General features: G+C 35.6%; 1 protein-coding gene across 1 annotated transcript in view; it reads right to left on the reverse strand.

Moving 5' to 3' along the window:
• Nucleotides 1-930: 930 nt before the first annotated feature.
• The window catches only part of PEX3 (peroxisomal biogenesis factor 3), a 64,263-nt gene continuing 44,961 nt past the window's right edge, over nucleotides 931-20,232 (reverse strand). Inside the window, exons 9-12 of the mRNA XM_004368862.3 lie at nucleotides 13,120-13,190; nucleotides 7,900-8,022; nucleotides 2,319-2,415; nucleotides 931-1,156 (exon numbers count right to left, since the gene is read on the reverse strand). Of these exons, the coding sequence (XP_004368919.1) occupies nucleotides 1,073-1,156; nucleotides 2,319-2,415; nucleotides 7,900-8,022; nucleotides 13,120-13,190 (375 nt within the window). The 3' untranslated portion in view covers nucleotides 931-1,072. The remainder of the gene's footprint in view (nucleotides 1,157-2,318; nucleotides 2,416-7,899; nucleotides 8,023-13,119; nucleotides 13,191-20,232) is intronic.

Genomic DNA, 20,232 nt, shown 5'->3' on the forward strand with positions numbered 1-20,232 from the left:
GTTATGTCGGCTGCTATTACAGAAAATATATCTAATAATCTGATGATACATAATGATTCATTTATTTCTGCCCTAATCATAATTACTGTTATAAATAGCAGAGCTATAGACTTCTTAGAGAAAATGGAATTACTATTTTTTTGGAAGGTAATGTTACTTTTTTCTAAACAAACAAGTTAACAGAAAGCAACAAATATATTACCAGTTAAAACGAAGCTTGAAAACTACTGAATTCTCTTCTCCAAAATAACAGCAAAAATGCTATGGGACAAATAAATTAATGGTTGAAAAGTATTAACTCAACAAAAACATATTTTACTAAAATATTTTATTGCAATAAGATATTCACTGTGCTGAAAGTTACTACAAAGTAAACTACTAAAATTATTTACATACAAATGAATGAAACTATGTAGTTAATAACAATGGTGAGTAAATAGCATCAACACAATTTTAGCCTCTAAATCAATACGTAATTTTCTAAGGTTTGTTAAACAGCAAAGGAAAAATAAAGCAGATCATGGTTGTTAAAATTCACTGATTTTTATAAAAAGAAAAGTCCTCCATCAAGACATATTTGAGACAAATAATTTATTCCCTTGAAAGGTAATTGGAGAAGTCTGACTCACTCCTACTTACTGCAGTCTAGTAAAGTTTATGATCGATTAAATAGCATATTCCCCAAACTTCATACATCCTAGGCCCATTTCCCAAACAGATTTTTCCTCAGTATTACTGTCAAAGTATACGACACTCCTTATTATATAAAAAAGTATATACAGTTGCTTTTAGTCAGTTTGGAAGTAATATCCATGGTGTAACAGACTGTTACCAATCTGATATTTGCATTGTATGTATACTCAGATATGCCCACAAAAACTGGTCCGTTGGTGACTTTAAAAATATATATTAAGATGCCAAATAAATCTATTTCATTATGAAATGAAGACTTTGATTAAGAAGATGGTTTTATTAGGCATTTCAGTAACAAACTGTTACTCTGTAGCTGATTTATTCAGTGTATTTTTTTAAAAGTAAATGAATGTCACTGTAGTTTTTCTTGAAGGAAAAATTATTTCTCCAGTTGTTGAGGGGTACTAAAAGCTTCATACACATTAGCAGCAAAATCTTTCACTTGTTCCATCATCAACAGATCCTAGCAAAGAAGAGAATATATTATAGTTTATAAAAAGTGTAGATACACTGAATTCATGTCTGCAATCAAGCAATGAATTTAGCTCCAAGTTTTGTGGAAGTTCATTAAAGGCAAAAAGTACATCACTTAATGAGAGAAATATTTTTCCTTAGGGTAAGTTCTAGGAGATATTTATTGTCCAGGTTCTTACACGAGGAATGGTGGGTATCGTTTAAGAATTCAGGTGTGACTTTAAGAAGAAAATAAAAGTCTACAAATGAATTTTTATGTGTGTCAAATGCTACAAAAGTATTTGCTGAATAAACAAGTAAAATACTAAAGGTAGAAGACTGAAAGTACTTTTGCTGGAAGCTGACATGGTCGAGGTATATTATTTTCGAAATGATCTTATATGTATATGTAGTACGTGCATATATTATATATACATACATATACAAACAACACATAAAATACACTTTCCAGCAAGGGTTCTTAATCCCCCAAGAGGGCTGTGAATGTAAAGATAAGGAAAAATATTACACCTTTATTTTCACTAACCTCTAACTGAAATCTAGCATTTTCTTCAATTATTAATGTAGGTAACTGCAATAGCATTAGCAGGATTTCACTTTACCACCAAGCGAAATCGCATTTTCATTTGAAAATGGTATATAAAATTCTTAAGATCAAATTTATGATATAGCAATATTACGTCTTTATTCATTCATTAACAAGATGAATGGCAGTTCTAATAACTTCCACAACTATCATGCAGTATGAAAATGTCTGTGAGCATATTATTGATGTGCTATTAATCGTAAATATTTTATTCGTTACTAAATGCTTTATTTCTCCACGTTTTTGTTTTCCTCAAAATTTGAGGAACTGGATCATTGACCTGCTTCAAAGTGCAATCTTCTTATTAGCACAGTTTACTGTAAAACATTAACACTACCTAAATTCAACTGACTACTAGAATGTATCTGGACTCAAATGCAGTCTAACAGGTGTTGGGCTATAATACGGGGGAAGGTACTCCCAACCTCATAAATTTGCCATGATACATTATTACTCGTTTTTTTTTTTTTTTAATAGAAGAAACAACACAGGAGAGAAACGTAATTTTATTTTAGACAAACATGGAGACAACCAAAAATACAATACCCCAGGGCTTTCTTCTTACCTGAACAAAATGACTAGGTGTTTCACTGCACACTGAATGGATCTGTCCATTTATTATTGGGATTATCTTAGCTAAAGGCAAGCTGACACTGGAAAGACTGGAAAATCATCACAGTAATAATTATTTTCTGAAATTACCTTATAGAAATTTAACATTTTAATTATAAAAGTTATACAGAATCATTATGCACAGAAATGAACTAAAAATAAAACTCACATATAATCCTATCACCTAGAAATAAGACCTATAATTGACATCACGGTTAATCCTCTCTGTAATTACATACACACACAGGTCATTGTTGCATGCCATTTAGTCGACTCAGACTCATAGGGACCCTATATGACAGAGAAGAACTGCCCTACAGGGTTTCCTAGGCTGTAATCTTTACAGGAGCACATCACCAGGTCTTTTCTCCCTCGGAGCCGCTGGTTGGTTTGAACTGCCAACCTTTTGGTTAGCAGCTGAATGCTTAACCACTGTGCCACCAGGGCTCCTAAGATGCATACTATATACCCATAACATATATGCTTTTTGCTGTATCTTTTAACCAAAAAACTACTGCTTTCCCCCTAAATACACTGTTTGGAGTCTTTAATATGAACATTTTTACATCTTATTAAAAATTCTTTCAGTTTTTTTTCTGATTATTTTTCAAGGTTATATAGTAATTCACCCTCTAGCTGTGACTATATATCATCAATTCCCCCGAGTTGGACACTTAAGTTTTTGCCTAATTTCCCTCAGTACAAATAACTCTTTATGTAAATAGACATGGAACTACTGCGTCAAAAGGTATGGATGTTTTTAAGACTTATAAGGTGTATCACCAAATGTTTTCTGCTGCTTTAGCAGTGTGTGATGATACCTGCTCCATCGTGCCTTCTTTCTATGCTGAGCATTCTTTTCCTTTAATCCTTGAAGTCTGAGAGGTGAAAATGGTATCTCACAGTTTTAGTCTGTATTTCTCTACTAGCAAAGTTTTTTTTTCCCCTTCTACCCCAGTGAACCGTACTATTATCTATTAAGCTGGATAAGCTGGAAACCTGGGAGTTATCCTTGCCTCTTCCTTCTCCTGCCTATAATGAATTCCTCCACAAATGCTAAATATTTCTTAAACATACCTACTTCTCCTGATCACCAAACCTAGTCCAAGCTAACCATTATCTCTTCCCTGAACTACAGCAGGCCTTCTAACTTGCAAGTGTTCAAAAACATTTGTTGGATTAATAAATAAGTAAATATATGTGTGACTGTGTATGATATATAACTGTTAAATGACAACTAATTTTTGTGGGTGGGTTGCAGACTCAGTCTTATTACATTAAAAAATCAAGACAGACTCGGAGTTACACTAGAAATTTCATTTAAATTTGGAATTACACTAGAAATTTCCTTTAAAAAACATGAAAAATGGTAACTTTATAGCACTTTTCAAAATGTCATTATTTTGTTTACTTGTTTGCTGTCTCTCTAGCCCTCTATCACAGAAGATCATGAAGTTAGGTACCATGTCTATCTTACTCACTGTATTACTCATTAAAGTATCAGGTGCATAGTGAGTGTTCAATACATACTTGTCGAGTCAATAAGAGTCTTCATTCATCTAATCCTATGCTCTACCCCAAACCCCATTTTCACAATTCTTTCCCCATAAAGTATCAGTGTGATTCTACATTAATTCCATCATGTCACTTTCCTGCTCAAAACCCTTCTGTGGTTTCCCAGCGTCTTCAGCATAACCAGAATTTGTAACCTGTCAAATTCTCCAGCTTTAGCTGACACTACTTTTTCCTTGGTTCCATCTATTATTCCACCACCACACCATTCTTCTTCCAGTCTGCAAAGGCTTTGCCCATGCTGTGGTTTCTACCTAGGATGTCAATTGCTTCACTCTACTTCAAGGCCTCACCTAATAGCTAACCATCTTTTAGTTCTCAGTTCAAATGTTATTTCCTCAGAGAAACTTTGCTTGATTTTCCACATTTGTTCTAGGTCTCCATTGTATGTTTAATGTTCCTTTACAAAACTCACTATAAAACAACCTGTTGCCGTCAATTCTGACTCATGTTTACAGTCTATTTCCCCTACTAAACTGTAAGATCCATGAGGACAGAGACCTAGTACTTGGCCTGATACATAGCAGGTGTGTGATACACAGATGTTAGATGAGCGAACAAACTGGCCATTTTTATCTTCTCTTTTGTGGATTATCTGTTCGTGTCCTTGGACCATTTATTTCTCTGGGTATTTCATTCCTTGATTGATGTGTAAAGTTTTGTATATATAATTAATCTCTTTGTATGACATATATATTGCAAACAATATGCCATTTGCATCAATATTGATTACAAAGCTTGTTTTGATCTACAGTTTCTAAGTATACAATCGTGACATCTTCATATAACAATAATTATTTTTTCTCTTTCCAAAAATGGTATCAATTTTTGAATATGAGATGAATTTAACGTAGAAGATCAGAAGTAGTACGGATGTTTGGTAAGTTGTCTATCTGCAAGATAAAAATACAAAAACCAGTGGCCTTCTGCTTTGGTTCTCAAAACTGGTCTTCTAACCTTACTGTGTTGGTAAGAACTATAGAACAATGCTGAATAAATATGTCAACAGTGACCATCTTCATATTGTTTTTGAATTTAATGGAAACCTTTCTAGTGTTTTATCAGTAAGTATGATATTTACTTTAAATTTAAAATCTTCCTTTATGATACAAAGTATGTTTTTGAGTAAAATATTTTATCAATAATAGATAATTCAGTTCTATTGAATGTCTTTTCAGCAGCATTGAAGATTTTTTTTTTCCTATTAACTTATTAATGTTATGGATTAACATAATAGTTTCTTAATGTTTTAACCCTCCTTACCTTCTTAAAATAAACCCTAATTGGTCATGTGCCACAGTATAATGATTAAAAATTGTGGGCTCTAATGTCAGACAGAAATGATTTAACATCTGGCTTTACTCCTTGCTAGTCAGCTGACCTGAAGTTACTTAATTTCTGTGTCTGTTTCCTCATATGTAAAATGAGGAAAATACTAGTACTTATTTCCTAGGGTTATTTTAAGAATTCAATGCGGTAGTGTTCTGAAAAATATCTATCATCATACTTGTATAATAAAAAAACAAATACTGCATTTATTGTTGTATATTTCTGGATTTCATTTGCTAGTATTTTATTTTGGATTTTTATATCTATATTCATACTTTAGATTTGTATCACTCTCCTTACAGGTGAGATCTTCATCCATTATATTTTCTATTGGGTTATTACTGGGAGCTGTTGATTTTTAAATATTCATTATGTATAGATTAATAGAAGCTCTGGTGGCGCAGTGGTTAAGGAGCTCAGCTGCTAACTAAAAGGTCAGCAGTTCGAATCCACCAGCCGCTCCTTGGAAATCCTATGGGGCAGTTCTACTCTGTCCTATAGCGTTGCTATGAGTCGGAATTGACTCAACTGAAAGGGTTTTCTTTAAAAAAATAGATGAATATACACACGTTATATTGTACGTATATGTAATATGCATTGGGCAAATATGCTGCAAAAGATCTCTTTAAAGTGTTAAAAAGCAAAGATGTCACTTTAAGGACTAAGGTGTGCCTGACCCAAGCCATAGGGTTTTCAATTGCCTTATACGCATGTGAAAGCTGGACAATGACGAAGACCGAAAAAGAACTGATGCCTTTGAATTACGGTGTTGTGAAGAGTACTGAACATACCAGGCACTGCCAGAAGAATGAACAAATCTGTCTTGGAAGAAGTACAGTCAGAACGCTCATTAGAAGCATATTTGGACGTGTTATCAGGCGGGACCAGTCCCTGGAGAAGGACATCATACTTGGTAAAGTAGAGGGTCAGCGAAAAAGAGGAAGACCCTCAGTGAGATGGACTGACACAGTGGCTGCAACAATGGGCTCAAACACAGCAATGATTGTGAGGATGGCACAGGACCAGGCAGTGTTTTGTTCTGTTGCACATAGGGTCGCTATAAGCTGGAATGGACTCGACGGTACCAAACAACAACAATATGCATTATTTGAGTTTTTATTAGTTTGAATAATTTTTTGGTTGATCCTCTTGAGGGTTCAGAATTGACAAAGCATGTATAAATAATGATATTTTTGCCTCTTTGATCATCGAGCATGAAGTTGGTTATAGGTATGAAATAAACTTAGAAAATATTTACTGAGTGCTTACTTTGTGTATAGAGATATAAAAGGGCGTAAGATAGTCTTTAATTTTCACAGGAGACCTAAAATGTAACTGAGCAATAAAACTACAATTTAATGTAGCACATGTAGGTTCTACATGAAGGTATAGAAAATGGAGTTTAGAAAAGGAAGACTATTAACAGCTGATACAATTGTAGGGCAACTTTTATAATTCCACAGTGTAAAACACCAAATATTTTTTCATGTTAAAACGACTATTACAATTATTTATCACTTCTTGGGTGATAAATTGTTAGATACAGATTGGAACTACTAATAATAACAAATAACTTGCTAGGTACGGATTAGAGTGAAATCTTGCTAATTGGGAGCACCTTGATGTAGAGAGTATATAAGACTGGTCTTGGGCTGAAATTAATTTTTCTATAAATCACTAAAGAAGATTTTAGGGTAATATTTAAATTGCTTCAGAAAATAACTTTTAAGGCTCTAACCATTCCAAATGCTCAATGTTAATTTTAAATTATTCTTTCCTATACAATAAAGAAGGGCCCCATATAGTTGGACAAACAATGTCTTGCTCTATGTATTTAAGAATTAAACTGGGTACTGCACATACAGATTGCATATCAGTTATTGTTTCCCTAATTTTAAGATTTAATAATTTATAGCCAGTCAACACTGATTTAATGCCTATTACTTTCTGAGTTTAATATAAAAACTGAAAACAGAGTTCCTGAAGTATGTAAATTCTAATTTGAGTTCAAGGATGCTCACATTGAGATGATAAAGATATAATAAAACACTAAGATACATTTTGGCAGCATGAGTCCATGACTTAGTAATAATGGTTATGATTAAAATTACTAACAATTGTACTAAATATCTCCAACCCTATATAATAAGGGCTGAAAATGAATAAATTTATGTATTTATAGAAGAAAGATAATTCATAAAATGAGAATCTATAACAAGAAGGCCTAATTATTGCAATGACCAAAGTATTGAATTATGTGTGTTCATTATGGCATGCAGTATTGGAATAATATTAGAGAATACATTAAAATGTTAGTACATTGTCGGTTTTGTATTCTAAAGAATAAAAAAAAAAACCTGGAATTTGATTTATAGGAAGGTAGGTTTATAACAGGATTTATAGGAAGGTAGCTTTATAACAAAGTGGAAAAAATGCAAGTTTTAATATTGAATCTAGAAGAAGCTTCTACTAATAAATAAGTTATTGGCTTAACAGAGTTTAATTTGTTGAAAAATGAGACACACAAATTTATCCCCTAAGATATTTTATTACTTGCAACATAAATGAAACATATCCAAAGCATCTTTTTTTCAGAGCGTTCATCAGATTATCATTTTTATATGTTATCTTACCTATTCATGGAGTTACCATGTTGCAGGTCTTGCTCAGTAGGTCGAAAGAACTCAGCCATGTTATCAAGAAGTCTACTAAAACCTCGGTTTAAACAGGTATTCAAAACTGTACTAAAATCTGGACTATGTAAAATAAGAAGCATAAATTAGTTTTTAGATTCTTAAAGGAAGAGAAAAAGTTCAATAACTATGTGGCTGCCTTTGACAGCCACCAACATTTCTAGTCAAAATCTAGTTTTTAAACTCTAAAACATTATATAAATACATCAAGTAGTCAATTAAAAAATTAACACAAAAAAGAATTCACAAAGAAGCACAACACAAAGACAATATTCATCCATTTTTCTAGATTTTCTTATATTAGCACTTTGTACAATGTATTTTTAAAAATATTAATAGTATTACTTTTCTTGAGGCACTCTTGAATCCTCTTATAGTCACTGTCAGATTACTGGTTTGCTTTGCACACTCTACCATAATATTCCAAGGAGGTAGAAAACATTACAGTAAAACCTGCGAAAGCCGGACACTGTAAGGCAGAGACCTGTTAGAGAGGGAAAACTAAAATATTTTCCGATAAAACCAGCGACAGAAAAATGGTAAGACTGCACCCTGTCAAAGGTGGAAAACTTGTGAGACCTGGAAAAACAAGGCAGTTCCACTGAGTTTCAACTCTCACATGTATTATCGTATACAGATGGGGAACTAAAGATTTGAGAGAAACTGCCCAAAAGTCTGTAATTAGGTAGTGAGGGGCTAGAATTTGAAACCAGACCTTTTTGATCTTAAAGTTCAGGCTTTTATTACACCATGTTAATACCTTATAAAAGCTCTTTGATAGAAAGAATAGCATATAAGAGTATTATGAAAGATAGAAAATGCCTAGCTATGTTCAGCTTCCTTAGTCAATTAGTATGTGTCCCTGTCAATCTGCCTTTTTTCTTTAGTTTTCTTTTTAAACAGCTTTATTGAGGTAGAATTTATGTCATAAAATTCACCTCTTTTAAGTGTACAAATCAGTAATTTTTAGTAAATTTACATACTTGTGCAACCATCACCACAATTCAATTTTAGAATACTTCATCACCCCCCAAAAGATTCCTCGTTACCATTTGCAGTCAATTTCCATCCTACCTCCACACCTAGGCAACCACTAATCTACTTTCTGTCACTATAGATTTTCTGGATATTTCATATAAACAGAATCATGTAATACGTGGTCTTTTGTGTGTGGCTTCTTTCACTTAACATAACGATTTTGAGGTTCACCTATGCTGTAGCACGTATCAATGGCTCATTCCTTTTTTATTGCTGAAGAGGGTTCTATTGTTTATCCATTCACCAATTGACAAACATGTGGAATTATTTTCACTTTTTGGCTATTGTGAATAATGTTGCTATGAACATTTGTGAATAAGTTTTGTGTGGACGTACGTCTTCATTTCTCTTGGGTATATACCTAGGAGTGAAACTGCTGGGTCATTTGGTAAATTTATGTTTAACACCTTTGGTTCTCTTTTAAATGAAATATGGTAGGGCCCAAGGGGGTGGTGGGAATGATACAGGGATAGAAACTGAAGAAAAGATCATCATAATACTTACCTCTTAGGGTTATTGTAAGGATTAAATGAGTTAAGATATGTAAAGCAGTACAGAAAGTGCTTGGAGCAAAATAAGCTCTCAAAAACAACAACAAAAAACTCAGTGCCATCAAGTTGATTGTGACTCATAGCAACCCTACAGGACAGAATAGAACTGTCCCATAGGGTTTCCAAGGCTGTAAATCTTTATGGAAGTAGACTGCCACATCTTTCTCCCGCAAAGCGGCTGGTAGGTTCGAACCACCAACCTTTTGGTTAGCATCTGAGTGCTTTAACTACTGCGCTACCAGAGCCTCTTTTAATAAGCTCTCAGAAAATGTCAATTTTTATTCTTCTTATTAAATTGGATTCAATTAGACCACTGAAAGAAACAAAGGTGGTTTTTTGAATTAAGTGATCTTGCTTCCTCTTTCATACATACAATAAAATATAAGCAATTAGAAGAAAACTTTCACACACTTGCCCCACCACATCTACCTACTTACACGTATCTGTACCTACCCTCAGCCATCTCTCCTGAGACTCCTAGAGCTGACCTTTCTACTGTGTATTGAATTCCATGCCTCTCTCCTACTAAAGGTCCTTGGTTTCATAACTATTCTGCTTTCCTATGTCAATTCTCCCTCTCCTATCAGTTCAATGCAGTACGTACTTACTGAGCATTCACTACATGCTGTTCTAGGAACTGACAATACTTCGATGAACTAAACAGACAAAAATTCATGATCTCATAGAGTTTACAGCCTAGTAAAATGCTGTTTAAAAATGCTTAAAAAACAAAAACAAAAACAAAACTTTCTGGATCCCACATTCAATTCCAAATACTACCCGATTCTCTGTAACTCTCAAAGCAAAACTTCTTAAAACAGTTGTACATACTCATTGTCTATACTTCTCAACTCTTGTTCTTTTCAATCAAGTTTTCATCTCCATTGCTCCACTGAAACTTCTTAACAAGATCACCAAACGACCTCCATCTTGACACATCTGATGGTCATTTCTCACACCTTATCTTACTTGACCTTTCATTAGCATTTGACCCAACTAATTATACTCTTCTTCTTGAAACATTTTCTTCAATCATCTTACAGAACACCTCCCTCTTCTGCTGTTTTTTTCTATCTCACTGGCCACCACTGTTCAGTCTCCTTTGCTGGCTCTTTCTCCCCTTCCCAAACTCTAAATGCTGACTCAGTCCTCTTCTAGTCTCTATCTTTTCCTAATACCATCTATAAGCTGATGACTCCCAAATATTTATCTTTATCCTTGAAATCTTCCTTGTGTTCCAGACTTGCTTATTCAATTGTGAATAGACATATCCACTTGAATACATCATAAACACCTCAAACTTAACATGGTCAAAACATGGCAACTCCCAATACCCAGCCCCAATGCCTCCTCTTTTATAACCCATATCAAATTAAATAAATACTCTTGGTTCAACTTTCAAAATAAATCCATAATTTGATCACTTGTAATTACCGCCACTGTTACCACCCAGTCCAAGCTACAGTTATCTCTTGCTCAGACTACTGCAATTCTTAAAATTGGCTCCCTGATGGCATTCTTGTCTCTTTATAGCTAATTTACCATAGAGCAGTAAGAGAGAGAGAGAGATCCTTTATAAACACAGACCATGTCATTATTCCACTCAAAACTTTCCAACGGCTTCCCATAAAATTCAGAATAAAAAAAAACAAACAAATTCCTTATGGTCTATAAGACCCAACATCATCTAGTCCCCTGCTGCCTCTCCAATCTCATTTCCCTATCACTCTTCACGGCTAACTGTGCTCCAGCATATTGGATTCCTTGCTGTTCACTGAACAAGCCAAGCATTAGCATCTCTGCACCTGTCGTGCCTAGAACCATCTTCTCCCTGATTGTATGGTTCATACCCACAGAACATTCATGTCTCTGTTCAAATAATATCTTGGAGAGGCCACTTCTGACCACCTTCTCAAAAACAGCATCCTGTTCACGCTCTAGCTCCTTAACCTGCTTTATTTTTCATCAATGAAATTAAACTTACTTGACATTTTCTAGCATCTAGAACAGTGACTAATATACCATAAATGGTCAATAAGTATTTGATGGATAAAAAACTGAGTAAGATAAATAAGTAAATGAACAAATTAGTTTTATCTTTGACATGAAGAAATTTCAATCCAGACCAGCTCATAGGAGTGGACAGGGCTAAGGCTATAAATTTGGAAGTTATTAACATACCAACAGTAGTAAAAGCAATGTGAGTATACAAAATTGCTTAGAGCAGTATGAGGATAAAAAAGAATAAATACCTGGGAAGCACTAATGTTTAAAGAAAGATAGAGATTGAAGAACCTAAAACGAAATAATCTGAGAGTTAGGAGAAAAAATAGGAGATTACATTGTCATGGAAGCCATTGGAGAATTGAATTTAAGAAAGGCTTGGTCAACAGTGTCAAATATCAGAGAAAGGACAAGCAAGGTGAACATACGGGTTCACTGGACTTGGCAAAAGATCACTGATGACCTTTTCTAGAGCTTCAAGGAGTGGACTAGTGGAAATCTGAATGAATAAGAAAAAAAGTGGAGATCGCTAGTCTAGAAAATCAGGATTTTGAAGTTGAATTTTGAAGTTGAAGAAGACTTGATGAATTCAGACAGTGGATTCAGTAGCTGAATTAACCTAAATATTTGCTGATTTTATTCAAGATCATGAAAAAATTATTGAGGGTATATAATTATCTCAGATATGGGAACTTGAGAAAATAGACTTAAATTATCCCAAGGAGATATACAGTACTTTTAATTTAAAAGGGACTTTGATATTTTTATCACTTATGATAAAAGTGGGTAGGACAAATATTACTACTCATACTTTACAATGATAAAACTACCTCAAAGAGTTTAAAAAGCTCAACAAAGTTTTAACAGCTTATAAACAGGAGAGCCAACATTGAATCTAGGTCTTCGGGTACATAAGCTGGTGCTTTCTCCATTACAACAGCTCAGCTCTCTTTTGGGTGATTTAAAAGAGAAATACTTCTTTTAGAGAAGATGTGGAACTTCTATCACTCAAAGTTTTTAGAAACATTATAGGGGAGTAGTTCTCCGGATGGAGTGTGTGTGTATGTGTGAGGATTAGCTGGAGCTGTCTTTCAAGAGCTGACTGTGCACATCTCCTCCCCACTCTGCATTCAGTGACTTCAAGGTGGTAACCTGAATTCTGCTGTGTGGGAGTTTTAACACCACAGAAATTGGCAAGAATTTTATGGCTGCCCCCTCTCTCAGCCAGCTGTTAAACATTTACCAGCATACACTGGGTATACCAGAATTCCTCTGGAGAGCTTTTATTAAAATACAAATGCTAACTACCGTCCAGCCCCTCAAACAGCGTATCAGAATCTCCAGGTTGGAAAAGTGGGTCAACAAGACTTCTTCCACTACCATAATAAGGGAACCAATAGTTTAGGTATAAAAATCATACCTAACAGCAGGGGAATAGATTAAAAATTTAATTTTAACATAATATTATGCTGAATATGTTGTTCATAAAAAATTAAAAAATGAACATAAGCACATTCAAAGGAGAAACACATTTTTTCCTGTTACATGCAGTATGCAGTATACGTACCTTTCCAACATGTCTCTAGTTTCATTGAGTAGCTTAATGGTGGTAACATCTCTAGGAGAAAGCCCACAGGCCTGTAAAACAAAAATTCCATACTTTAGGGTTTCAAACATTAGTGCAGGGTTATGATGAAACTAATCACATTCATAAACTTGAAGAGTTCAGGAAATCTAAGTCTAGGTAGGTTCTATCAACAATCAAAAATGTTTAAACCCTAAAAATGGTAAAGGTTCATGTGCACAGTTAAGTAGTATTTAAAACACGAGCCAAAGGAAAATTATACTTTGTAAGATCTTTGTTTATCTGACGCCTCTTAAATAGATTTCTAGTATATATAGCCAAAAACAGAATAGGCTTTGGAGTTCCAGAGACCTGGGTTTGTTTGCCCCCCCACCCCCCCTTTACACTTAAGAAAACTTATCAGGATATGTGTGTGTCTTTTTCATCAACCATGTCTGGGACACAGTGTCAACTTTTTAATTTGAAGTTTCAGGTTTTAATTCAGTTCTGGTTAAGTTCTGGTCCACCACTTGTCTGTCAATTTGTCGTACTGTGGTGGCCTGTGTGTTGCTGCGATGCGGGAAGCTATGCCACTGGTATTTCAAATACTAGCAGAATGACCCATGATGGGCAGGTTTCAGCAGAGCTTCCAGACTAAGACAGACTAGGAAGAAGGATCTGGAGATCTACTTCTGAAAAAAAGTGGCCAGTGAAAACCTTATGGACAGCAGTGCAACACTGCCTGATATAGCACCGGAAAATGAGCCCCTCAGGGTAGAAGACACTTAAAATACAACTGGGGAAGAGCTACCTCCTCAAAGTAGAGTTGATGTTAATGACATGGATGAAGTAAAGCTTTTGGGACCTTCATTTGCTGATGTGGCATGACTGAAAATGAGAAGAAACAGCTGCAAATATCCATTAATAATCGGAATATGGAATATACAAAGTATGAATCAAGGAAAATTGGAAGTTGTCAAAAATGAAATGGAACACCTGAAGATTGATATCCTAGGCATTAGTGAGCTAAAATGGACTGATATTAGCCATTCTGAGTCAGACAATCATATGGTCTACATGGTGGGAACGACAAATTGAAGAGGAATGGTGTCACATTCATTGTCAAAAAGAACATTTCAAGATTTATCCTGAAATACAACGCTATCAGTGATAGGATAATATCCACACTCCTACAAGGAAAGCCAGTTAATATGACTATTATTCAAATTTATGCACCAAACACTAATGTCAAAGACGAAGAAACTGAAGATTTTTACCAATTTCTGCAGTCTGAAATTGATCAAACTGCAATCAAGGTACATTGATAATTACTGGTGCCTGGAATGTGAAAGTGAGAAACAAAGAAGGATTGGTAGCTGGAAAATAAAGCCTTGGTGATAGAAACAATGCTGGAGATCGCATGATAGAATTTTGCAAGACCAATGACTTCTTCATTCCAAATACCTTTTCTCAACAACGTAAAGGAAGACTACACACGTGGACCTCATCAGATGAAATATACAGAAATCTAATCTACTACATCTGTGGAAAGAGACGATGGAGAAGCTCAACATCATCAGTCAGAACGAGGCCAGGGGCCGACTGCAGAACAGACCATCAATGCTCATATGCAAGTACAAGTTGAAGCTGAAGAAAATTAAAACAAGTCCGTGAGAGCCAAAGTACAACCTTGAGTATATCCCACCTGAATTTAGAGACCATCTCAAGAATAGATTTGATGCACTGAACACTAATGACCGAAGACCAGATGACTTGTGGAATGACATCAAGGATCATTCGTGAAGAAAGCAAAACATCATTAAAAGACAGAGAAAAAAAAAAAAAAAAAGACCATAATGGATATCTCAAGAGACTCTGAAACTTGTGCGTGAATGTAGAGTAGCTAAAGCAAAAGGAAGAAATGATGAAGTAAAAGAGGATTTTAAAGGGCAGCTCAAGAAGACAAAGTATTAAAATGACATGTGCAAGGACCTGGAGTTAGAAAACCAAAAGGAAGAACACAGTCAGCTTTCCTCAAGCAGAAAGAACTGAAGAAAAACTTGAAGGCTTGGGTTGCAATACTGAAGGATTTTACGGGCAAAAAACTGAATGATGCAGGAATCATCAAAAGAAGATGGAAGGAATACACAGTCACTGTACCAAAAAGAAATGGTTGATGTTCAACCATTTCAGGAGGTAGCATATGATCAAGAACGGATGATACTGAAGGAAGAAGCCCATGCTCAAGCTGAAAAACAAGGATCCAGGAATTGACAGAATACCAATTGAGATGTTTCAACAAATGGATGCAAGGCTGGAAGCACTCGTCTATGCAAAAAAACTAGCAAGACAGCTACCTGGCCAAACAACTGGAAGAAATCTATACTTGTGCCCATTCCAAAGAAAGGTGATCCAACAGAATGCAGAAATTATCAAACACTATCATTAATGTCACATGTAAGTAAAATTATGCCAAAGATACTGTATTTTTACCCTAATAATCTGTGACTTGTATGTTTGTTTGCCAATTGTGTCCTCCCCCATGGTGTATTTTCATAAGTGGCGGTGGGAATTTTTTTTTTACATGTTGTTGTGGGAAAAAAAAGCATAGCGTGCTTCTGAAAGTACTTACTGGGCGAGGGGAGTGTAGCTGGCAAACAAACACAGAAGGCATGTGTTATCTGCATAAAAACATGGTAATTCAAAAACGCCAGAAGAGGAGGTGGAACGAGCGATTATCATTTCTGATGTCAGATGGCTCTTGGCTGAAAGCAGAGAATATCAGAAAGATTTTTACCTGTGTTTTACTGACTATGCAAAGGCATTCAGCTGTGTGGATCATAACATTGTGAAGATGGAAATTCCAAAACACTTAGTTGTGCACATGTGGAACCTGTACATAGATGAGCAGGCAGTTGTTTGAACAGAACAAAGGGATATTGCATGGTTCAAAATCAGAAAAGGTGTGAGTCAGGATTGTATCCTTTCACCATACGTATTCAATCTGTATGTTATGCAAATAATCTGAAAAGTTGGACTTTATGAAGAAAGCAGCATCAGGATTGGAGGAAAACCCATTAACAACCTATGATATGCAGATGATACAACCTTGCTTGCTGAAAGTGAAGGACTTAAACCATTTACTGATGAAGATCAAAAACAGCCTTCAGCATGGATTACACCTTAACATAAAGAAAACAAAAATCCTTACAACTGGATCAATAAGCACCATCACGACAAATGGAGAAAAGATTGAAGTTGTCAAGGATTTCATTTTACTTGGATCCACAATCAACACCATGGAAGCAGCAGTCAAGAAATCAAGACGTATTGCACTGGGTAAATCTGCTGCAAAAGACTTCTTTAACGTGTTAAAATACGAAGGTGTGATCTTGAGGATGAAGGTGCACCTGACCCAAGCCATGGTATTTTCAATTGCCTCATATGCATGCGAAAACTGGATGATGAATAAGGAAGATCGAAGAAAAATTGATCCCTTTGAATTATGTATGGTGTTGGTGAATAATATTGACTGTACCATGGACTGTCAGAAGAACAAACAAATCTGTCTTGGAAGAAGTCCAGCCAGAATGCTCCCTAGAAGCAAGGATAGTGAGACTTGGTCTTACCTACTTTGGACATGTTATCAGATCGGTCCCTAGAGAAGGACATTATGCTTGGTAAAGTAGAGGGTCAGCAAACAAGAGGAAGACCCTCAGAGAGATGGACTGACAAAGCGGCTGCAACAATGGGCTCAAAGAAAGCAAAGATTGTGAGGATGGCGCAGGACAGGGCAGTGTTTTGTTCTGTTGTACACAGGGTCGCTATGAGTTGGAACCGACTCTAGGGCACCCAACAATGACAAGTTCTGCTCTATCATCCCTTCTTTATCTGTTCCTTTAATTCCTTTTCTTTGTTAGCTCTCTTGCTTAGTTTTCCAATTCTGACATGATTTTGCAGTTCTAAAAATCTGTTTTAACACTTTTGTTGCATCTCCTTGAGAATTCTATGTATATATTGTTTTAGGTGAAAGTTTACAATGTTAATCAGTTTGTCATCAAAAAATTTATACATAAATTGTTTTGTGACATTGTTTGAAATCCCTACAATGTGTCAGCAGGCTCCCCATTTCCCTTTCCACCCTGGGTTCTCCGTGTCCATTTGTATACAGTTTTCTTGTCCCTTATTGCCTTATCATCTTTGTTTTCCGACAGATGCTGCCCATTTGGTCTTGTATACGTGACTGAACTAAGATGCATGTTACTCACATGTGTTATTTATTGTTGGTTTTATACGTCTGTCTAATCTTTGGCTGAAAGGTGGACTTCAGAAGTGGCTTCAGGTCTGAGTTAGCAGGGTGTTCAGGGAACATAGTCTCGAGAGGTCCTCTAGTCTCCGTCAGACTAGTAAGTCTGGTCTTTTTTTGTTAATTTGAATTTTATTCTACATTTTTCTCCTGCTTTGTCCAGGACCCACTATTGTGAACCCATGTCATAGCAGTTGGTGGTGGTAGCTGACACCATCTAGTTCTTCTGGGCTTAGGCTGCTGAAGGCTGTGGTTCATGTGGTCCATTAGTCCTTGGGACTAATATCTTCCTTGTGTCTTTGGTTTTCTTTATTCTCCTTTGCTCCGAATGTGATGGGACCAGTAGATGTATCTTAGATGGCCATTCGCAAGCTTTTAAGACCTCAGATGAGATACTCACCAAAATAAGGACATAAAACATTTTCTTGATGAACTAAGTTATGCCAACTGAGCTAGGTGTCCCCCGAGACCATGGTCCCCAGCTCTTGGCCCCCCAACTCAGTCCTTCAACGTGTTTGGATGTGTCTAGGAAGCTTCTATGACTTTGCCTTGGTCAAATTGTGCTGTGTGTTCTCTTTCACTTCACCAAAGTTAACTTTCTACTATCTAGTTAGTGATTTCCCCTCCCCACCCATCTCTTCTCTGTTAACCATCTAAGATTATTTTTTACTTTGTGTAAATCTTTTCTTGGGTTTTTATAATAGTGGTCTCATACAATAATTGTACTTTTGTGATTGACTTATTTCACTCAGCATAATGCTCTCCAGATTCACCTATGTTGTGAGATGTTTTGCAGATTCACCACTGTTCTTTGTCATTGTGTAGTATTCCACTGTGTGTAGGTAACAGTTTATCCATTTATCTGTTGATGGGCACTTTTTTCCAGCTTGCTGCTATTGTGAATAATGCTGCAATGAACATAGGTGTGCATATGTATATTCTTGTGACAGCTCTTATTTCTCTAGGATATATTCCTAGGAGTGGAATTGCTGGATTGTATGGTATTTCTATTTCTAGCTTTTTAAGGAGGCACCATATCGTTTTCCATAGCGGTTGTACAATTTTACATTACCACCAGCAGTGTATCAGAGTTCCAACCTCTCTGCAACCTGTCCAACATTTGTTATTCTCTGTTTTTTTTGATTAGTGCCAGTAATGTTGGGGTGAGATGGTAATGCATTGTAGTTCTGATTTGCATTTCTCTAATGGCTAATGATTGGCGAGCATTTCTTCATGTTAGCCACCTGAATATGATCTTTATTGAAGTGTCTGTTCATATCCTTTCCCCGATTTTTAATTGGGTTGTCTTTCTGTTGCTGAAGTGCTGAAGTATTCTATAGATTCCAGAGATTACACTCTTGTGGGATATTTCCCAGTCTCTAGGTTCTCTTTTTACTGTTTTGATGAAGTCTTTTGATAAGCATAAGTGTTTAATTTTTAGGAACTAAGCTCCCAGTTACCTAGTTTATCTTCTGGTGTTTGTACACTATTATTTATAGTTTCCTTTGCATTCATGCCATCTATTAGGGCCTCTAGCATTGTCTCTACTTTTTCTTCCATGATTTTTATTGTTTTAGGTTTTATATTCAGGTCTTTGATCATTTTGAGTTAGGGTTTTGCGTATGGTGTAAGGTATGGGTCCTGTTTCTTTTTTTTTTTTTTTTACAGATGGACATACAGTTTTGCCGGTACTATTTGTTAAAAAGACTGTCTTTTTCCAATTTATTGGAATTTGGTCTTTTGTCAAAGATCAGCTGACCATAGGTGGGTGGATTTACATCTGGTTTCTCAATTCTGTTTCATTAGTCTATGTGCCTGTCTTGCTACCAGTACCAGGATGTTTTGATGACCGTGGCTCTATAGTTAAGTTCTGAGATCAGGTAGTGTGAGGTCTCCTACTTTGTTCTCTTTCTTCAATAATGCTTTGCTTATCTGGGGTCTCTTTCTTTTTCATATAAAGTAGGTGAATAGTTTTTCCATGTTGTTTATGAATGCCATTGGTATTTACATTGGGATTGCATTATATCTGTAGATCGCTTTGGGTAGAATTGACATTTTCAGAATGTTGAGTCTTCCTATCCATGAGCATGGTATAGTTTTCCATTTACACAGGTCTTTTTTAGTTTCCTGCAATAGTGTTTTGTAGTTTTCTTTGTATAGGTCTTTTACGACCCTGGTTACATTTATTTCTAAGTATTTTATCTTTGTAGGGGCTATTATAAATGGTATTGTTTTCCTCATTTTCTTTTTGAAGTTCTCCTTGTTGGTGTATAGGAATACAACTGTTTTTTTTAAGTTATTACTTAATTTATTATTATTATTTTTTAATTGTACTTCAGGTGAAGGCTTACAGAACAAATAGTTTCTATGAAAAAGTAGCACACATATTGTTTTATGACATTGGTTAATAACCACACAACATGTCAACCCTCTCCCTTCTCAACCTTTTTTTTTTGGTGAAAATACACATAGCCAAATACACCATTTCAAAAATTTCTGCATGCACAGTTCAGTGACATTACTACCATCTTCCAATTGTGCTGTTATTCTCACTTAAGATGAAGGCTTACAGAACAAAATAGTTTCTCATTTAAAAGTTACTACAATTGTTGCCCTATCACAATGGTTAACAATCTCACAACACATCAACAATATCCTTACTCAACCTTGGGTTCCCTATCATCAGCTTCCTTGTCCCCTTCTGCCTTCTGGCCCTTGTCACTGGACTCCTGTACTTCGTTAGTCTCATTTGCTTTTACACGGCTGTCCACTCCCAGGCTGAACGGTGAACCTCGGAGATAACTTCACCA

This window comes from Trichechus manatus, unplaced genomic scaffold (genome assembly GCF_000243295.1).
Source record: "Trichechus manatus latirostris isolate Lorelei unplaced genomic scaffold, TriManLat1.0 scaffold00002, whole genome shotgun sequence".
Taxonomy (NCBI): domain Eukaryota; kingdom Metazoa; phylum Chordata; class Mammalia; order Sirenia; family Trichechidae; genus Trichechus; species Trichechus manatus.